The 21,640-nt window shown below is 52.1% G+C and overlaps 1 protein-coding gene across 1 annotated transcript in view; it reads left to right on the top strand.

The window, feature by feature from the left end:
* Window positions 1-7,974, top strand: part of CTDP1 (CTD (carboxy-terminal domain, RNA polymerase II, polypeptide A) phosphatase, subunit 1) — a 65,705-nt gene extending 57,731 nt beyond the window's left edge. Inside the window, exon 13 of the mRNA XM_012657810.1 lies at window positions 7,348-7,974. Within this exon, the coding sequence (XP_012513264.1) occupies window positions 7,348-7,486 (139 nt within the window). The 3' untranslated portion in view covers window positions 7,487-7,974. The remainder of the gene's footprint in view (window positions 1-7,347) is intronic.
* The last annotated feature ends 13,666 nt before the right edge of the window (window positions 7,975-21,640 follow it).

The raw sequence follows: 21,640 nt of genomic DNA, 5'->3' as shown, positions 1-21,640 counted from the left end.
CTCACAAAAGGCGACTTTAAAATATAGCATAAGACTCTTCCTCCAGATTGTCCTAGAGTTAGTGGAGAAGTGAAAACAACATTTAATTAACTGCCAAAAGATACAGCGCAGTGTTGCTGGTAACTGTTACGTTAGAGTCAAGAAGGTGGAGGTAGCAGTTTTGCTTGTCTGTTGACAGTAACAACAGCCAAAGCCTGTTCCCTGAGTACTAGGAAATTTTAGGCTTGGCGCCGTTTCCTGTCCCATCTGGCACAGTGATAAACAAGTAAGGAGCACAGCACCACGTCTAAAGGCTCAGTTTCGTGGCCCACACACCCAGCTCTCCGTGGGGGTGCAGTCGGCCTGCTCTGCGGCCAGCGCGGCTCTTCCCGGGTCTCCTGCCTCTTCTCCCTTTAAGAAGGTCACGTCCGCTTCCACTCTTACGTACAGACGGCTCCTGGACACTCACACTGAAACGTTGTTGTTCATCTTTGGTAATTAACCGAGCAAGGTGTTCTTCAGGAGAGAAGGAGAAGAAATATTTGAAGAAATAATGGCTGAAGACGTCTCGAGTTGAATGGAACACGCTCATTTACATGTGCCAAAAGCTGAACAAGCTCCAGGAGGATGCGCACGGAGATCCACACGCAGACGCATCACAGGGAGAATGCCGGAGGCGGCCAGAGAGCACGGTGCGCACAGGCAGTGCCGACCACCGGACTGGGGAGAACCACGTGTTCCCTGAGGAGCTGGGGGCAGAGGAGAGGACACACAGGTCCCACGTGCTCGCAAGCTGTCAGCCAAGACTCCTGCGTCCAGCAAAGCTGTCTGAAGCACGGAAGCGAGAGTCGCCCAGATGAGAATGAGAATGCGCTGCTGGCGGTCTCACCGCAGTCCTGCGGCAGCTCGTGGGGCTGAAAGCAGTGGCTGGGACGGAAGTCCGAACCCACGTTTGGTAATTACGTCACTACGTGGGGCGGTATGAATGCGTATTTCTTCCCTTCTCTTGACTGACTTACAAAGCGATTACAGTGCGATAACACAAGACTGTGTATGGTTGAGCTGTGGGGCCCGTGACGTGTAGACGTGCCGTGTTTACCAGTAACGCACAGAGGCCTGTGGCGGGTGGGAGAGAGCTGTCTCGGATTAAGGGAGTGACGACAGACAGCAGCGCGAATCCACAGGGAAGGTAAGTGAGCAGGTTCATGTGCAGACGCTGCGGTGCGTGCTCGCTCTGCTCCCTCGGCTTCTCGGCGTCTTAGGATTGTGTAAAGTGCCAACGACAGCACTGTGGTGTTGGGTCTGCAGCCCGCAGATGCAGCATCGTGACACTGTAGCACAAAACCGGGGAAGGAGTAGAGTTCTGCGTAGAGAAGGATATTTCTGTCTCTAACTGGAGTGATGCGGGGACAAGTCTGAAGTGGAGTCTGATCACATGAGATGTTCGTGGTGAGCCCAGAGCAGCCACTAAGAAAGTAGTCAAAAACTACGTAGTCAACAGTCACTAAAGAAACTAAAATGTTAGGTGAGGGAATATTCACTTAATGCAAAAGAAAGCAGTAATGGAGAAACAAGAATAAAAAATACATGAGACGTAGGAAAAACAAAAAGTAAAATAGCAAATGTAAATTCAAGGGTATTAATGACATTAAACATGAACGGATTAAATAATCCAAAAGGCAGCATCAGCAGCTGCTTAAACATGGTCCAGCTGTGTACTGACTGCGGGAAACATACTTGAAATTCAGTGATACAAACAGATTGAAAGTAGCTTGATGAGGAAACATATCAAACAGCAGCCATAGGAAAACTGGGTTGGTTATTTGTATCACAGAAAATGGAATTTAGAAGTGTTACTAGAGGTAAAGAAGGATGTGGTTTTTTGGGGGGTTTTTTGTTTGTTTTTTGCGACAGAGTCTCGCTTTGTTGCCCAGGCTAGAGTGAGTGCCGTGGCGTCAGCCTAGCTCACAGCAACGTCAAACTCCTGGGCTCAAGCGATCCTCCTGCCTCAGCCTCTTGAGTAGCTGGGACTACAGGCATGTGCCACCATGCCCGGCTAATTTTTTCTATATATATATTTTTTTAGTTGTCCAGATCATTTCTTTCTATTGTTTAGTAGAGACGGGGTCTCGCTCTTGCTCAGGCTGGTCTCGAACTCCTGACCCTGAGCAATCCACCCGCCTCGGCCTCCCAGAGTGCTAGGATTACAGGTGTGAGCCACCGCGCCCGGCCCAAGAAGGATGTTTTTTTTTTTTTTTGAGACAGAATCTCACTGTGTTGCCCGGGCTAGAGTGCTGTGGCGTCATCCTAGCTCACAGCAACCTCAAACTCCTGGGCTCAAGCGATCCTTCTGCCTCAGCCTTCCAAGTAGCTGGGACTACAGGCATGCGCCACCATGCCCGGCTAATTTTTTCTATGTACTTTTACTTGCCGATTAATTTCTTTCTATTTTTAGTAGAGACGGGGTCTCGCTCTTGCTCAGGCTGGTTTCGAACTCCTGAGCTCAAACAATCCTCCCGCCTTGGCCTCCCAGAGAGCTAGGATTACAGGCATGAGCCACCACGCCCGGCCAAGAAGGATGTTTTTTAATGGTAAGAGGGCCGATCCGTCAGGGAGCTACCACAGCTGGAAGTATTTGTGCACCTTAAGTAAGAGTACCTGACACGCAATTACACGTATGTGTGCACCTTAGCACCTGACATGCAATTACACGTATGTGTGCACTTTAAGTAAGAGTACCTGGCATGCAGTTACGCGTATGTGTGCACTTTAAGAGTACCCAACATGACACTTAAACACGTGTGCACCTTAAGAGCACCCGACATACGACAGTTACACGTATGTGTGCACCTTAAGTAAGAGCCCCCGACACACGGGAGAAATGGACAGTTCACGCTGACAGCCGAGGAGCTCAGTACCCTGTCGTCAGCAACTGGCGGAACAACCGGGCGGAAGGTGAGCGAGGAGGTGGAAGACGCGAGCGGCGCAGGAGCTCAGCTGGACCCACAGACGTCCGTCGGCCACTCCACCAGGAAAGCAGACAGACCAACCCTAAAACTCAGTGGGCGTGGAAGGAGCCCAGGACGGCCACGCAGTCCCGAGAAAGCAGGCTGGGGCCGTGTGCTTCGCGGTGTCAGACTGACTGGAATCTGCAGGGAGCGAGGCGGCGCAGCCCTGGCGTCAGGACCCACCGGCCGGCAGTGGACCTGGCTGGGTGGCCCAGAAACCCAGAACGAGCCGGCGTCTGGTCAGCGGCTCCTGCGAGGGGTGCGCAGTCCAGGTTCTGAAGGCTGCGCCTGTGTCGGGTCCTCCTCCCAAGGGAATCTAGAAGTGCCACTAGGGCTAGAAATTGGCCATGACGTGTAACTTTACATGAGTTTTCAGGCTTTTCAAAGACAGTTGCAACACGTGTGGTCCAGAGAATTTTTTGGAAAAGGAGAGGTCGTTGCACATCCACGCTAGGACTGTCAGGTGCAGCTGTTCAGGTTTGTGCTACCGAGTGTGTTTCAGGAAGTGGAGGCTGTGTCCTCCCTACACACAATTCTCTGCTTTTGTTTGTGAGCATCACGCTTTAGCGTTCGTATAGGCACATACACGTGCGTCTCTTTTGGAAGAGTGAGAGCGTCTTGCCCACTACTCTCCTGGGGACGAGGGGAGCCGGGCCTTCCCCACACACACACCTCTGGGCCTTCAGTGGTGTTTGGGACGCCCAGCGCAAAGCTCTCTCTCACGCACCTTGAAATGACGCACTCAACCCAGGTACACGTGGTTCAGAATTGTAGCAAAAAGCTGGTAGATCAAATAAGGGCTTTTTTTGTTTTAATTTGCCCATTTTTAAGCGAGAGACTTTTTTCTCATCCTGTCATGCCCCGGTACACGAAGCAGCAATTCTTACCCTGCGGCAGTTAATAGCACTGGACACCTCCCGGCGAGAAGAGACCAGGCTCTGGCCAGAGGACCGTCTGGCGTGTTGGTGCGAGCCCTCTGCCAGGTGCGTCCTCTCATACGTGTGACACACACAAAACGACTCATCCCAGTGCCGTGAAGTTGCCGAGCAGGGCGAGAGCGTGGCGTGGGTTTACCCCCAGGGCTGCTGGGTCACCTCCAGAGCCACTGCGGGGACTCTGGCCTTCGGGTTCTGACGCAGGGACACCCCACAAAGGGTGCCCTGCAGTCCCCTTGCTGGGGTGGCTCCCGCTCTCAGCCGCAGCTCGCTCTTGCCACCTGTCACCTTGGCAGCGCTGAGCCCCGTGTTCGAGGTGATCGAACCATTTTGGGTCCCACTTACGGCATCTGGCAGGTTCCCATGCAGATCTGCCTGAAACGCCCGTACCAGCACCTGCTGGGCACTCTCGGTCCTCGCTGGTGAGAAGAGCCCGTTCGTGCCAACACTCGTTTCCCTGTAAATGTATTTGAGAGAGTCTGTTTGCGTAGCACACCCATAGCTCTCCCCACGCGTGCAGACGCGTCCACACGTGACTCCGACAAGCCGTATCAAGTCAGATCGCCCCTGCTCTGTGCGGTCCTGCTGTTTTCTCTTTCTCTTTCCCAGCCTGGTTGTAACCCGCAATTTGAAAGCTGCTTTGTGGATTGTCTGATCCTCACTGGGTTGGATGCTGATACAAAATAGTGACTTGTGTTTATTTGCCACACACACTAAAATAGTTGTGTCATTTCGGATTGTAAACTGGAGGTGCTGATCCGTGCACTGTGACAGGTGTCCAGAAAACTGAAACAGTGGAGGGGAAATTTACATGTATTAGTTGTCTTCGTATCGCCTTATTCCACATAGAGTTTGAGGTAAGTTTTTAAGCTTTAAATTTTTCCAAAACTAAATCTATCAGTATTTCTCTATGGACCTGTGCAGCTGGCTGTAAAAACAGAATGTCAGTACTTCACGTTTCGCTAAGAGGAAATGCAGCTGTGTCAGTCACAGACGTGTACCAACCAAGGCTTGTAGCTGCTTCTAATTTTTGAGGCAATTTTTCAATTATTACTGTTCGATGGTGCTGCATTTTAAAATGCCGTCCTCCAGACGTTTGACCACGAGTCAAGGCCTTGGTGGTTCTCAGCGCAGCTCTCTCCGAACCTTGTTGCAGAATCACAGGCTACCTCTCCCTCCGTCCCTGCTCCTCCCTCTCCCTCCAGGGTCCCGCCAAGCCGCCGTCCTCCCTCCGGCAGTTCCTGTTAGGGGCCCTGGTGCTTGGGTCCTGCTGGCGGGGAGAGCAGTGAGACCATCCTGCTGGCTGCCCGCCAGGGGCCAGTCCTGGGGGTGGGGCTGAGGAAGGCATCACTCACGGGCAGAGGACCAGGCTGTGCACCCCTGCGGCCCGTCCCCATCAGACGGTCCAGGCCTGTCCTCTGCTGACCTTGGTGACCTAAGGTCCAAGCTTGACCTGGGACCACTCCTGTGGTTCAGACGGGCACTGTTGACCAGCTGGCGTGGGCTTTCTTATGTCGCAGCAGCAGCCCCGCGGCAGGCCCCTGGGGGGTCAGGGCTCTCTTACTGATCGTGCTGATGAGGTTCCTTCTGTCTCGTAAATAAACTAGATGACTTTTAGTACCAGCATGAGTGGGTTCAACTGTTACTGCGCTGCAGTGTGAGTGTGTTAGCTTACACTGTGCATGTGTTACATATGTGCTGTGTATGCACGTGCACATGTATTACATGTATGTGCATCAGCTGTATACTTCGTTTTGGTTTTTTTCTTTTTTTTAATTTCATTATATTATGGGGGTACAGATGTTTAGGTTATGTATGTTGCCCTTACCCCCGCTACCCCCCCCAGTCAGAGCTTCAAGTGTGTCCATCCCCCAGATGGTGCGCATCACACTCATTATGTTTGTATATACCCATCCTCTCCTCCCTCCTCCCCGACGCCCGATAAATGTTATTCCTGTATGTGCACTTAGTTGTTGATCAGTGAAACCAATTTGCTGGCGGGTACATGTGGTGCTTATTTTTCCATTCTGGGGATACTTCACTTAGTACAATGGGTTCCAGCTCTATCCAGGAAAATACAAGAGATGCTGTATCACCATTGTTTCTTATAGCTGAATAGAACTCCATGGTATACATATACCACATTTTATTAAGCCACTCATGTATTGATGGGCACTTGGGTTGTTTCCACATCTTTGCAATTGTGAATTGTGCTGCTATGAACATTCGAGTGCAGGTGTCTTTTTTATAGAGTGACTTTTGTTCTTTTGGGTAGATGCCCAGTAATGGAATTGCTGGATCAAATGGTAGATCTACTTGAATCTCTTTAAGGTATCTCCATATTGCCAGAATCTATTTAGAACTCAGGAATATCAGCAAGAAAAAATCAAACAACCCTATCAGAAAGTGGACAAAGGACATGAACAGAAGCTTTTCAAAAGAAGACAGAATAATGGCCAAGAAACATACGAAAAAATGCTCAACATCTCTAATCATCAGGGAAATGCAAATCAAAACCACAATGAGATATTATCACTTATCTGCAGTGAGAATGGCCTTTATCAAAAAGTCCCAAAACAATAAACGTTGGCGTGGATGCGGAGAGATAGGAACACTCACACTGCTGGTGGGACTGCAAACTAGTGCGGCCTCTGTGGAAAGCAATATGCAGATACCTTAAAGAGATATATATACGATGTTTTTAAGGCTTTCACCTTGAATGACGGGAGGTCGCCAAGTCTCCTGGGAGCAGCAGGACAGTTTGCAGCCTGTGGTGCATGGGCTGGGCGGAACCCAGGGCTCCGGAGGTTCCACAGGGTGTTCTGGTTCAGGCCCACGAGCGTCCCTGGGATGGGGGTGCGGCAGCTCATAAGCAGAACTTAATGGCATTGCTGGTTATGTAACGCGCTGGTATGCACTTTGGCTCATTATTAAAGTAATTAGTTTTAGCAGCTGCCTGTGAAATGAGTTTCGAGACAATGAACCAGGTAATGACCTCATTCGATTACCTGGGGATGCACCTGTGTGGAGGCGTCTGTTGCTTCTCGTTTGCTGACGTGACGTTGGCAAGTTTCTCTAGCAGATGCACCTGGCCTGCCGTGTCCTCTGGCATCGTAAACACTTACTAACCACCGCTGGTATTTTGGGGCAAGGTAGAGGGTCCCTTTGTCAGTGATTTCACGACATCCCAGTGTGTAACTGGGAATCGGGTTGTTTTTCACCAGCACTGCTGGACTGTGCTGTCCCCCACGTCCTGGAACACAGCCTGAGTGGGCAGTGCAGTGAGCACGGGCCCCCGGGTCTGGGGGCCCCAGTGTGTCCTTGACCACAGAGCTGTGGACGTTTGCTGCAAGCGCGGTTCTGAATGAGTGATGTGCGTGTGTTTGGGAACCGCGAGCGTCTCTCACACGTCTGCTTCTCTGCAGAGGCCACAAGCGGAAGCTGAACGAGGAGGACTCCGCCAGCGAGTCCAGCAGGGAGTCCAGCAACGAGGACGAGGGCAGCAGCTCGGAGGCGGACGAGATGGCCGCCGCGCTCGAGGCCGAGCTGAACGACTTCATGTGACCACAGGCTCCCCGCGCAGGCGGGGGCCACGCCACGAGCCATGCCCCGCCTCACAGACCCCCGGCTTCCTGGGCCGCCTTCAGCGTGGGTTCCTTCTCTCCAGAAAGACGTGTATATTTTGTAGAGCTCCACATACAGAAACACGTTATTTTGCAGAGAAATGGGTGTTTTTAAGAAGTTTTGCTGCAGGAAAATCTACTTTTGTAAGCAACAGTGTGGAAGGGAGTCGGGGTCTATGCCAAAGAGCCCCACAGGGCCACATGGGGCCTGGAGTGGGCCGTGCCGTGTGGGGGCCAGGCAGGGATGTCCCCTCGTGTCCCAGAGCACGCTGCGTAGGGCAAGGACTGGGGAGGTAAGGTGTGGAGAGTGACGCGTGGAGGCCTGGGGTCTCATCCTACCGTTCCCAGCTGAAGCCATCAGAATCTGAAAAGATTTTTACACGAAACAGAACACACGTGTGCACAGAGCACTGAGGCCAGCACACACAGGCCCGGCGAGCCCCTGCTGTCTGTGGGTGGTGGCATGGCCTGCGGGGTGACTGGGGGTTCCTGTGCGGCCCCCACCACGCGGCCACGCTGCCGTCGTGTGTCCTGCACTGGGCGCCGCTTCTCCCGGGCGGCCTTTTACTGCTTTGCGAAATCCGATGTAAAGTTTCTGTATATCTGTTTCATATCTGACCCACCAGACGGTTTTCTTCCACTTAATAAAGGTCCTTTTTGTAAGTTCCCTCTCGGTGCGCCGCAGCCTCAGGGCTTCTGGTTCCCCCACCTTTCTCTTCGCGGGATGCAGGCTGTCGGGGGAGCCCTCCCTGCTCAGGGTCTTGCCGCAGAGCTGGGGAGCAGAGCGCAGCGTGGGAGGGTCGGGGCCTGGAGGCGCAGACGGAGCACAGGTCTCATGCACGCTAAGGCCACGCGTTGCTGTCTCCAGTGCTTGGGAGGGGTTTTCAAAGATGGAACCAAAACATGCGGAAAACAGAAGGCCGTGCTTGTTCTTGCTGTCAGACGTGTGCAGATCAGACCCAGGTGGGCACCAGAGGAGCAGGAGGCAGCTCTGACCCCAGCACTGGCGGGGAGGGTGCGTCCTGCAGCCGTATGGTCTGTCTGCAGACTGCGTTGCTCTGAGATCTCTGGGCAAAGCGCTCCCTCTACGGCCGTGACCACAGCCAAGCGCTGGGCTGTGGGTGGAGGAAACCGGGTCGGTGCTGTGTCCCAAATGTGGCGGCTGGTGCCCCAGTTCTGTTGTTTGAAGAAGAGAACACCAGGTCTGGGACTCCGGCCAGGGGCGAGTTTTGTTCTAAGCACATTGTTGAAGTACTACTTCACCCAGCTTTAGATCTGCACAGCAGGGCTTTCTATTTTCTGGGTTAGCTACCAAATTAAAAGTTAAGTGCTAGGCTAGGGCTGTGCACAATTTATACTCTCTTCAGTTGTAAGTAACAGAGTCAGCCCCAGTAGGCTTGACTCCAGGCATTGATTCTTCTGAGAAGTCCTGGGTGGAGCTTCAGGTACGGTTGGATCCAGGTGTTTACCAGATGCTCAGATGTCATAGGTGAACCCTCTTGTGGTTTGTCCTTTCTCTCTTGGCTTCAGCCTCAGTGGGCCTTTTCCACATCGTGGCTAAGGTGGTCAGACTCCGTCCACACCCTGAGTGACGTGGACAGGAGAGATGGAGCCGTCACCGTCGACCCAGGGAACAGGTCTTGGGCAGGTGAACAGATCCAGGAACCAAAGCGCAGTCCTTGCCTCATTCTCCCAAGGTCAGCGACTACAGGGACCCTCCACAACAGCAACAATTGAAATCTCCATGTTTCCCAGTCCAAATTTTTCCTATGAAACAGAAAAGAAGGAAAAAAATCCTTAATGATGGATTTATATAAAAAGGCAGAAATGGAAACCGCAGAGTTGTGAATGAGAACAGGCTCACAGGCTGGTGTTTTTTAAAACATCCGGGTGTCAAGGGTCACCTGCATTATTGTGCTCTCTGAGTCTTCCGTAAGTGCTCACCTGGGGTGCTGGGCCGTTGGCCACGCCCCGCCCACTCTCCCGTGTGTGTCGGGGGCTCCACTCTCGGTCACAGCCTTCTCCAAAGAACATGTTCTCCTAATTCCCGATTTAATCTTCCCTGACCGTGGCTCGTGGAAGGTGAGTGACGGGGTCCCCTCTGCACAAGGGACCTCAAGGCGTGGGCGCTGGGCCCTTCGCTGCGGGTCCCCAGCAGAGCCAGCGAAGGCAGGTTCCCGGCAGTCCTGGGTGTTCTAGTCAGGTCATGGCGGGATGACAGCCGTGGAATTCGAAGGAACAAACTAACTGGAAGGTGGGGTGTCCAGCTTGCCCCCCCCAGGTGGCCGTTTCCGGCACAAGCCAGGTTGTCTGCGGAGCCAGGTTGCCAGGCGGCTTCCCTACCCGTCCCTCCCGCGTTCTGAGAGCCGCAGTCCGACCGGCTGGGCAGGCAGCCCTGGTCTGAAGGAGGCAGCTGCACCACGTCCGGCCTCGAGCGTGTTCAGCCACAAGCTTGCAACGTCTAAGACGGATGGGGCGGAAGAGTGAAAATGGATGTTCACGCCAACGCCAAAGAGAGCAAAGGTTTCTTGCAATTTAGTTTACAGGAACACAAACGAGGAGTAAGCGTGTGCCGGTTAGGGGGGAAGACAAGTAAGGATTTTATTTCTTGCAAAGCCCGTGAAGGGCTCAGGAATGTCTAGTTTTCTTCTCAGCAGGGGTCCTGGAGGGCTTCACCCATTCACACGTGTCCCCGGCACGGACGTCTGGCGTTAGCGGCTCTGTCACCACCAAGAGCCGAGTCCCGGTCAGACGTGGGCAGCCCCTTGTCCTGCTCTGGCCGAGTCCCTTTACTTTGGGGGAGGCCTGAATATGCTCTGAGAGGCTCCTCGACACGAAGTCAAACACGATGCCCACCTTGTGTGTCCCAAAGAGCCTTTCTAAGGAAGAGACGCAAACCCGCCTCCCTCGGGGAAGGTGAGTGAGGAGAGCTTCCAGGGGAGGTGGGGATGCGGCCGGGGGCTTCCCTGCTGTGGCAGAGGACCGGGGGTCCCAGCTCCTGGAGGAGCAGAGATTGTCACCCATCCTGGGACCGGTCCCATCCTGAGACCCCGGGGCAGGGGACAGCACCACCAGATCCCAGCTCCAGAGCGCACCTGAGCCCAGCTCTGGGCTCTGTTGCACGAGCCATGTCCCCTCGGCCCTGGCGCCCCATGGCGGTGGCGCTGGCCTCCAGGAGGGCTGCCCAGAGCACCCACACGCGCAGGCCCTGAGAATGGCGGGTGTTCTTACAACAGAACCAGGGACATCTCCAGGGACTTGGTGACCAACGATTGGTACAACTTCCACATAAAGTCTTTTTAGGAAACTTGAACTTGCTTCCCTGAGCATAGTTTTTACACGTCAAGATTTATGCTTAAAATGGCTGTAAGGAAATTTGTGATCAAGACTTTGAAGAGATAACTTATTAATGTCCAAAAGAAATCTCTTGCATAAGTAGATAAATTTTGGACCATTTCTTTATAAATATTCGAAAATCTGTAACCGTTGAATTTATTAAAGTCTTCTTCCTTTTCGTTTTTGAGAAACATAATGTTAAAATTTCGTGTCAGGGCAGGAGTGGATTTCACATCCAGGAAGAGTTTTTCCTTCCAAGTTTTCAAAACCATGACACACCAGCAGCGGGTGGGGTCGGGCGCTGGGGGGGTCTCACCAGGGGTCCGTCCAGTGGTCGCTCCTGGTGTCGGACGTTCTGTGGGTTTTGACAAAGGTCTGATGGCACATGTCACTATTGTGTCACACAGAACCGTGTCACTGCCCTACAGACCCCCCATGTCCCCACTGCAGCCCTGGGAACTGCTGACCTTCCCACCCTCTCCGTGGGCTTCCCGTCTGCAGAGTGTCACGTGGTCAGGGTCACACGGCAGCCGCCGTCCCTCAGCGAGATGCATTTGAGTTTCCTCCATGTCTTTGCGGCCTCACAGCCCATTTCTTTGTGGCCCTGAGTGACTCTACATGGTGCAGATGTACCACAGTTCATCCGTCCAGTCACACGTGTCACAGATGATGCTGCTGTGAACGTCCGCGCGCAGGGTTTTGTGTGGACGTGAGTTTTCAGCTCCTTCGGGTACGTGCCAAGGAGCAGGTTGCTGGATGGCGCAGCAATCACATTTGGTTTGGTGCGAAAGCACCGTCCCCCAACGTGGTTGTGACCTTTCACACCCCCCAGCAGCGAGGGTCAGGTCCTGCCGCGGCCGTTCCGCTGATGACAGCCGTGTGGCCGCGCCTCGTTTCGATTTGCGTTCCCGTGATGACGTGGTGTGGAGCAACCTGCGTGTCTCCCTTAATGAAGTGTGTTCAGATTTTTGGCCCATTTTTTAATCATGTTGTTTGCTAATTGTTGAGTGTTAGGAGTTTTGTGCATTTCGGACAACAGTCCTTTACCAGACGTGTCTTTTGCAAATATTTTCCCCTGGTCTGGCTTGTGTTCTCCTTCTCTTGACCGTGCCCTTCACAGAGCAGACGTTTGTAATTTTAATGACGTCCATCGATTCTTCCTTCCATGGATCGTGCCTCCGGTGTTGTGTCAAAAATTCATCATCATATCTGGGTCATCTAGATTCTCTACGGTGTCACCCTCTAGGAGTTTGATAGTTTGGGATTTTATATTTAGGTCTCTGATCCATGTTGAGTTAACGCCTCGTAAAGGGTATAAAGTCTTTGTCTAGATTTATCTTTTTGTGTGGGAATAACAGTTGTCCCGGCACCACTTGTTAAAAGCACCATTTTTGCGCCTTTGTCGAAGATCCGTGACCTGTATTTACGTGGATCTATTTCTGGATTCTGTGTTCAGTTTCATTAACCTGTTTTCCTGCTTTTTCACCAACACCCCCTTGTCCTGAGCGCTGTAACTCTACGGCAACGCTTGAAGTTGGTAGTGTCAGACCTCTGTGTCCTTCCGTGTCAAGTTGGCGATCCCAGGTCTCCTGCCTCTCCCTGTAAACTTTAGAATCATTGTGTTGATATCCACAAACAACTTGCGAGGATTTTTATTGGGATTGTATTGAAACTATCGATCAAGTTGGAAGAACTAATGTCCTGACAAGATTGAGTCTTCCTGTCCATAAACGGACTATCTCCTCATTCATTTCATTGCTTTTATATCTTGCGTCAGAACTTTGCGGTCGACCTCACATAGGTCTTGCACATGTGTTGTTAATTTCATACCTAAGTATTTTACTTGAGTGCTAATGTAAGTGGCAGCGTGTTTTTAATTTCGATTTCCACGTGTTCATTGCTGATATAAAGGAAATTGATGGACTTTTGTGCGTTAACTTTGTGTCCTGAAACCTTTACTACAATCGCTCATCAGTTCTAGGGGTTTGGGGTCAGTTCTTTCAGACTTTCTGCATAGATGATCATGTCTTCCCAAGACTGTTTTATTCCTTCCTTCCCGGTGTGTACACCTTTATTTCCTTTTCTTGTCTCACTGCGTCAGGGGGACTCCGGTGAGATAGTAAAAGCGGTGGGGGACAGCCATGCCTTCCCGGTCTCAGCAGGACGGCTTTGAGCGTCTCACCGTTCAGCGTGACGTTGGCTGTCATGCTTTTGAAGATGTTTTCCATCAGCTTGAGGAAGTTCCCTCCTATCCTTCATTTGCTGAGAGTTTTTATCACGAACGAGTGTTGGATTTTGTCAAGTGCTTTTCTGCATCTGTCGATACGATCACGTGGTTTTTCTCCTTCAGCCTGTTGATGTGATGGATCCCACTAACTGGATCTTAAAGGTCCAACCAGCCGTGCGTACCTGGGACAAATCCCATGTGCGTGTTGACTGCGGGTGGCAACTGGACCAGATCGAGGGGCCCCCGGGCAGCTGGCAGAGCGGCAGTTATTCTCAGTGTGTCTGTGAGCACTGAGCCCGTCCCCCTCTGCTGCTGGGGAGGCCCCAGTGGTTTTGCTTTGGTCGGAATGAGGGGCCGCCCAGGTGTGTGCGAGGGTGTGTCCGGAGGAGAGAGGCTCGTCAGCCAGGTAGAGCGGGAAAGATCTGCCCTCTCAGTGGGCAGGCGCCATCTGGTCACCCAGGGCCCACCTGGAACAAAGAGGCTGAAAAAGGGCAAATTCTTGCTCTTTCTTCCTAAGTCAGGATCCCCTTCTTCTCCTGCCCTTGGATGTCAGAACGCCAGGTCCTCTGGTCCTGGAACTTCAGGACTCACACTGGCTCCCGAGTCTTTGGCCTCAGGCTGAAAATGACACTGTCCGCGTCCTTGGCTCCGTGGCCTTCCAGCGTGGACTGAGCCACCACTGGCTGTCCCAGTTCTGCGGCTTGTGGACCGACTGCCTGTCCTGGGACTGCTTGGTCCCCGTGGTCCAGTGAGCCGCCCCTCCACAGATGCCTCTGTGTGTCCCACCCGTCCGTCTCTGGAAAACTCTGACCAAACATCCCATTTGGCCGTGGTGCACGATTCTTTTTATACATTGTTGGTTCTGATTTGCTAATATTTTGCTGAAGATTTTTGCACCTATGTTCATGAGAAATGCTGGCCTGTAGTTTTCTTTCCTTGTAGGTTCTTTGGTTTTGTTATGAGGGTAACACTGGCCTCATACAATGAGTTAGGGAGTATTCTCTCAGCCTCTACCTTCTGGAAGAGAACTGCCGTAATGTCTTCCCAAAACGTTCGTTCACCGTTGAACCTGCCTGGCCCTGGTGCGTTCTGTTTGGAAGGTTATTAATTATTGATTCAATGTCTGTAGTAGGCATAGACCTGTTCAGAATCTCCTTTCCTCTCGTGTGTTTTGAAAGATTGCGCCTTTCAGGAATGGGTCCGTGTCACCTAAGGGATCGAGACTCTGGGTGTAGAATCATCACAGTGCTCCTTCCTTGTCCTTCAGCATCCATAGGGTCTTCCGTGACGGCCCCTTCCTGTCACAGTGGCCTGGCCAGAGACCTGCCACTTTTTTTCATCTTTTCACACAACTGGCATTTGGTCTCCTTGATTTCTGTCTATTCAGGTTTTCAGTTTCATTTATTTCTGCTCTAATTTTTATTACTCCTTTTTTCTGCTTACTTTGGAATTATTTTGCTCTTCTTTTTCTCGTTTCCTAAGGTAGATGCCTAGATTATTGGTCTTAGATTTTTCTTGTCTTCTAATATACACACTCAGTGCTATAAACTTCTGTGTAAGCACCGATTTTGCAGCATCCTACAAATCGTAATAAGTTGTTTTTTCATTTAGTTCAAATATTCTTTAATTTCTCTTAAGGTTTCTTCTTTGACCTATGTGTATTTGGAAGCGTGTTGTTTAATCTCCAAGTATTTTGGAATTTTCCAGCTATCTTTCTGTTGTTGATTTCTGGTTTAATTCCATTGTTGTCTGAGAGCATATGTTGTATGATTTATATTCTTTTACATTTGTAAAGATGTGTTTTGTGGCCCAGAATGTGGCCTATCTTGGTGAAGCCCACGTGAGCCTGACCAAAACGTGCATTTAGCCGTCGCTGGATGAAGGCTGCGTGGATGTCGGTTCCGTCCAGTCGGCTGAGTTCCGCTGCGTTGCTGCTAATTTTCTGCCCACTGGGTCCACCCGTGACGGCGTCAGGAGTATGACGGTGTGTTCGCATGTTTCTCCCGCAGTCCCACGGTTTTTGCCTCGGGTCTGTTGACTCTGTTGTTTGGCACATACACGTTCAGTGTTGCTGTGTCTTCCTGGAGAACCGACCCCTTTATCATCAACAAATTGTTTATCGTGAACAAGCTGTTTTCTGTTATCCAAGAATAAGAAAAATAGAAGATTTTATTTTACTTCATTTATTTCTTCTTTGATGCTCTTCCTGTCTTTCTACAGACCTGAGTTTCTGAACTCTATCATTTTCCTCTCTCTGAAGAACTTTCTCTAAAACCCCTTACGAGACAGGTCTACTGGCAACAGAGTCCTGGAATTTTTGTTTGTCTAAGAAAGCCTTTGTTGCTTGTTCACTTCTGAAGGGTAATTTTACAGGGTTCAGAATTCTAGGTTGGGAGGTTTCGAGTGTCTGGTTCCGTCTTCTTGCTCACTGGCGTCTGAGGACTTGATCTAACTCTGGTCTTTGCTCCCTGTGGGTAATGTTTTATGTCTGGTTTTCTGCAGTTTGAATGTGACGTGCCCAGCTGCGGGTTTTGGCTTTTATCCTATATGTGTTCTCTGAGCTTTCTGGATCTGTGGTTTGGTGTTTGATACTAACTTGGAGAAATTTTCAGTCATTGTTTCAGATACTCCTTCTGTTCCTCTCTCTCTTCCTTCTCTTCCTGGTGTTCCATGAAGCAGAGGTTACACCTTTCGTATCATCCCACAGTTCCCGGACGTTCTGTTCTGAGGTTCAGGGATTTTTTAGTCTTTGTTCTCTTTGCTTTTCAGTTTTGGAAGATTCTGTTGTCGGATTCTCAAGCTCAGAGATTCTTTCCCCGTGTCCAGGCTTCTGTGAAGCCTGTCAAAGGCGTCCTTCGTTTCTGGGACAGTGAGGTCTTGTTTCATCTCCAGCATTTCTTTTTTACTCTCAGAACGTCCAGCTCTCTGCTGCCCTGCTCACCTGTTCCTGCTGCTGCCCTTAGATCAGCCCTGTTGTTTCACGTCCCAGTCTGACGATCGCAGCATCTCCGCCCCACCCGGGTCTGGTCAGGGTCTGTGTTTTGCCATCGGCATCCTTGAAGCTGATGATTTAGGCCTTTGGTGATGCGGGTGGGGTGTGCGGAGGGAGCGTCGGGGTGCTGGGGTGGAGGTCTCGGTCCCTGGCGAGCCCATGCCCTGGGCTTGAGCGTGACGGGCACCTCCCAGATCCCCCCGTAGGTGGGCGGGTGTCTGGGGGCTGGAAATGGTGCTGCCCATCCTCCAAGCTGCTAAACCCAGCAGGGGAGGCTGTGGTCGGCTTTCTCGAGGGTGGAGGCCCTCCCTGCCGGCAGAGCTTCCCGCGGCCCCTATTTCTCTCCGCAGTGGCCTCGCCATCTTCTGCACGTGGTCTCCGTGACTTTCCACCTGAGTCACATTCGATCGTGTCCTGCTAAGAATACCAGACTCTCCTGGAATTTTCTTCAGGTTCTTGAAGTTTACAATTGATAAAAACATAGTTTCTTTTGTTCCATATTTTTCAAAGATTAAGAGATTCTGAAAGATTACGATTATGGTTAGTCTTAAAAATTAAGACTTTTGTGCTACTCGTTCTCAGGAGCTTGGAGCGGTGTTGACAGTTCCACTTCGATGCCTGTCGGCCGGCATCTCCATGACGCAGCCGCTGTCCACTGCGTCCAAGCACGACCCGCAGAGCCGGCCGTGGCCCACGCGTGGGACGCAGCCCCGGCTTCCGTGACGGCCATGTGGGGCCCCTGCTCCGGCAAACCGGGCTCCTTCCTGCCCAGCACGAGCGCGCGCTTTGCTCCGCCTGAGCCGCCTCCTCCTCCCATGTGGCCGCTGGGACCCCCAGCCCAGGCTCAGCCGGACCCCCTGCCGCAGCCTTGCCGGCCTCTGGTGCGGTTTGATCTTCACTTGCGTTTTGGTTTTTTGGCGACTTCCCCAGACTAAGCTCCATGACCGCAGGAGTGCGTTTTGGTTATCGCCGTGGCGTCCTTCAGCTCAGAGCCCGGCCCACGGTGGGTGCTCAGCGGAGCTGGGTGAACAGACAGAGGAAGGGGCTCTTTCCACCGCTCAGGGAGCTGCCAGCACTCGGCATTGTCCTCGGCACACGTCCCTTTCCTCGCAGGTCACCGAGTTCTTTCTTTCTCCACCTCGAGTGGGGACGTTCTGCTTCCTGAGATCACTGGCCCAGACCTGACTGTCGGGGCCGGTTAGGAAGACCACGGGGCGGGCGCAGCCCCCGTGCCGGTGGAATCCCTGGTCTCGGTGGTTTCCTGCCTGTGTCTTCACGGCTGTTTCAGCAGGGAGACTGGAGAGGCTGTATCAGGAACTGTTAGCCAGAAATCTTTCTTAAAATACCCTTTTTACTTTGTTAAATGTGCAATATAATGAAACATAAAAGAATGTGATTATGAAATGTGTGTGCTCTTTAAAGAACAAAAATGAATAAAATAGGGCAGGCAGACAAGAAAAAGAGATGAAAGGCCTCCAGATGGCAGAGGGAGAAGAAAAGCTGTCTGGTACATAGAAAATCCAGCGGGACCCTCTAAAAACCATCAGGTGGGGTAAGTTCAGCAAGTTTGCCGGATACGCGATCAGTGTGCAGAAATCCGTCGTGTTTCTGTGCACCGGCGGTGGACCCCCCAAGAAAGCAACTCCATCTACAGCGGAATCAAAAAGAATAAAATAGAGGAAGGAATTTAACAAAAGAAGTTCACAACATGTACACTGAAAGTCACGTCTTCAACAGCAGTTAAAGAAGCTCTAAATAAATAGACGTCTGTATTCGTGGGTTAGCAGCTTAATACTGTTAGTGTTAATTAAATTTCAGAAACTCCGCAAACTGATCAGACTCAAGGCAATCCCTGTCAAATCACAGCTGCCTTTTTTGCGGAAATTGATAAGCTAACACTGAATTTCACATGGAAATGTGAAAGACCCAGATTACCCAAATCAATCATGAAAAACAAGAACTAACTTGGACTCACGTTGCCACAAAGTTGGAGTAACCAGGACAGCGCAGTGCTGCCGTCAGGATAGACGTGGGGTTCGTGGAATTGAGAGCCCAGAAACAAACGCCCATGTTGTGACCAGCGGATTTTTGACAAGGGTCTCAGGACAATTAACAGGGGAAGAAAAGTCTTTTCAACCAACGGTGCTGGGACAACGAACCTCCGCGTGCACAGGAGTGAGGTTGGACCCGGCACCAGCTGCAAGGACTGACACTGGGCGAAGACCTGAATGTAAGATCGAAAACAAAACCTCTCAGGGGAAAACACAGGCAGATATATAGCTCTGTGTCTCCGATGAAATCAAAGGTTTCCTGGGTAGGACAACTGAAGCACAAGTGACCAAGTGAAAATAGATAAATTGAACGACCTTAAAATTACAAGATTCTGTGCTTCAAAGGATGCTGTCCAGAAAATGAAAACACAAGTCAGAATGGGAAAGAAATTTGCAAATTGTATCAGGGTCTAGTGTCTACAAAATATAAAGAACTCTTACAACTCAGCAATAAAAAGACAATCAAATGTAAAAATGGGCAAGAGATCTAGATGTTCCTCCAAGAAGACACACAAATGGCCAAAACCACATGAAAAGCTCTGTGTTATCATAGAAATGCAAATTAAAACCAGCCCACTGTAGTGTTAATGAAATAGATATTAATATTACTTGGTCTATATTTTATGTGTGATATATAATTTATAATTGTATTATGACTATGTTTATTTAAAGTGCTTGAATTATATTTTAAAGTAAATAGCACAAATATTGAAAAGACAGTAAGAAGTGTTGGCGCACTGCCGGCAAGGATGCAGACGCAGCCACCGTGGGAAACGGTTTGGCATTTCCCCAGAAAATTAAACGTAGACCCAGCAATTCCACCCCTAGGTGTATACCCAAGAGAGTCAGAAACATACATTCACACAAAAACTTGGACACAAATGTTCGTAGCAACGTTACTCACAACAGCCAAAAGGTCGGAGCGACCCACGTGTCCGTCCGCGTGCGGTGTCTGGCGTGGGGGTGTCAGGCTGGGGGGCGGCTGTGCTGCAGTCTCCCAGCTTGTCACCAGTGGGGATGCCGGGTCCAGGGACCAAGGGATGCCTTTGTATCGTTCCTGACAACGGCATGTGAATCTGCCATTATCTCACGAATATTTGAATTAAAGCAGGTAACCCATTAGTAAATAATACTAATGTCAGTAATGTGATTAATGCTGTTGGTAAGACACCGATACTAGCAGCAGTAATTAGTAACAGCAATAACTTACTCTAGCAATGTGATGTCAGTTTATTACGATTATATTGATACACAATAGTAGTAACAGTACACAATAGTATCAATGGTATAATTGGTCTTGAGCTTTTATTTTCCAGCCAAATAACTGAAAACCATCTTTACTCTTTAAAACGCACATTGAAGGAGCTCAGCCCCTGCCACGTGGCCCTGGCCCTGCTCGGGGGTCTGCAGTCGTAGCGAACGGCCCGGGTCTCGCTGGCATCACAAGGGACAAGTGTTCTCCCTCGGCAGAGGGGAGGTGGCGGCAGGGGCAGGTCTGTGCCCAGGAGGAGGCAGACGGGGACGGACCTCAGACCCAGGCGCGGTGGAGAGAATGTGGCCAGGCCGAGGCGCCCGCCAGGAGGGCCCCTCCTGGCAACACTGGCCCGTCCTCCGGTGGTCTCTGTGCCCAGACGGCGGATCAGAGAGCGGCAGCAGGCGTGGGCGGAAGTCTAAGGACGCACCGTCATGGCCACGGCACGGGCTGGAGAAGGACGGCGTTTGGCCCCAGCACCAGGAGATGCTCAGAAGCCTCGTCCAGGTGAACAGAGGCGCAAGAGGCCCGGGGCACGCAGGCAGCTCCTCCTCCCGGCCGGGTCTCTGCGCGGTTCTGCGTCCGCACAGCCCAAGGGACGGATCCGCGACAGCCCGGGCTGCTCTGGGCTCCGCGGAGAGGGGTGGCCCCTGCTTCGCGATTTCACGAGTCTGTATTTGTGCCCAACCTCTGCGGGGACAGGGCCTCACCTCGAGACCCTGACGTGAGCCTGCGTCCCTGGCCTTGCTGAAAGAGGCTCGTGTGCGGAGGGGCTTTAATTCAGCGTTTACCCTTCCGTGTGGCTTTGCCAGACGGCTCTGCTCCGTGCGCTCCGGGGCAGGTGCGAGCAGCTCCTTGTCCAGGCAGAGGGGACTCGCGGGGCGCAGCCCTGAGCAGCGGCCAGGAAGCACAGTGACCCTAAGGGACTCTGGCTCCAGTGTTTGTCCTTAAAAAAAAACTGTGTGACATGAAGTATGTTACAGAGACCAGACGTAAAAAACATACAAGCCGAGGACAGGGTAAGTCACACGTGTGCATTTAGCTGTGGTTTTCTGTGTCAGCAACAGAAAGAGACACGGGCATGAAACCCACACGCCCATGAACTTCCGTGTTTGCGTGTATGACGTCACAGATGCGCACGTGCGTTTGGAAGGAAAGTTACCCCGTTCCCAGCCCCGCAGACAGAGCAGCAGAGCAGACACTACCTGTTAACGGGCCACGGCTACCGCGGTTTTGAAGGAAATGTCAGTAAAACCTTCTCAGTTACCCCCCCACCCCTCGGCCACGCAGGGCGGGTGGGCAGAGCTCTGCTGTGGGCACTGAAGATCTGTGAGGCTTAATTTTGAAATCTCGATGGAAATTCCTCCCACACTTGAGAAACTGCCGTGGGTGGGTCGAGCCCACGCACGCTGCAGTGAGCGCCACGGCAACTGCAGCGACAGCGAGACCCCCCTCGCCATGCCGCGTCCAGACGCCCAGGCGAGGCCCCTGGAACAGCGGCGGCAGCGGTCGGGGCAAAGCTGCGTCCTCTCGCTCGGCCGTGCAGCCGTTTACCTGTTGACGAAAGACCGCGAGCAGCGGCGGCAAGGAGGCCTCACCCTCTGAAAGCGCCTGCATGTGGGGCCTTCACGGCGCACTCGGAGGAGGGGCCTGCGGAGATTTTACAGCGGCAGAAACCGCGCCAGAGCGCTGGGAACAGCTTCGGGAACAGCCCCAATGGGACGAACTCAGGCCCAACCCGCCGGTCTCCCTCTGCCGGCCGGCTCCGGGCCGGGTCTCCAGCTGAGGCCTGTTTCGGTTCAGCCGACTGCAGAAAGGGACGTTTGTGGCATTTCCACGTTTGCCGAGAACACGGACATGTGACTGCCCCGTCCCTCTACGGCCGCTGGGTTCTGCTTTAACTCGAGCGTCTCTGTGAGCCACAGAAGCCCATTTAGTCGACATTTGACAACCTTGTCATGTGAAACCGGCGCCCACGAGCCCACCGTGGGGGCACACAGAAGTCCGACCTTCATGAAGCCACCAGAGGTTTCTGCAGGACGCAGGTCATGGCGTCCCTGGCAGAGTCTGGGCCGGAGCCTCCCCTCCGCCTGCCCACGGGGAGAGCACTGGCAGCACGTGGCACACGGGTAAGGAGGGAGGCTGGGTCGTGGGGCCTTGGCCCCCAGGGGTGCAGGCTGGAGCCCCCACTGCGCCGTGCACACAGCCAGTGAGGGGGCTGCAGGACCTGACTTCTC

This window comes from Propithecus coquereli, unplaced genomic scaffold (genome assembly GCF_000956105.1).
Source record: "Propithecus coquereli isolate 6110/MARCELLA unplaced genomic scaffold, Pcoq_1.0 Scaffold560, whole genome shotgun sequence".
In the NCBI taxonomy this organism is placed as follows: domain Eukaryota; kingdom Metazoa; phylum Chordata; class Mammalia; order Primates; family Indriidae; genus Propithecus; species Propithecus coquereli.
Note: the sequence above shows the minus strand (reverse complement) of the source record. Positions and strands in the feature narration are given on the sequence as shown.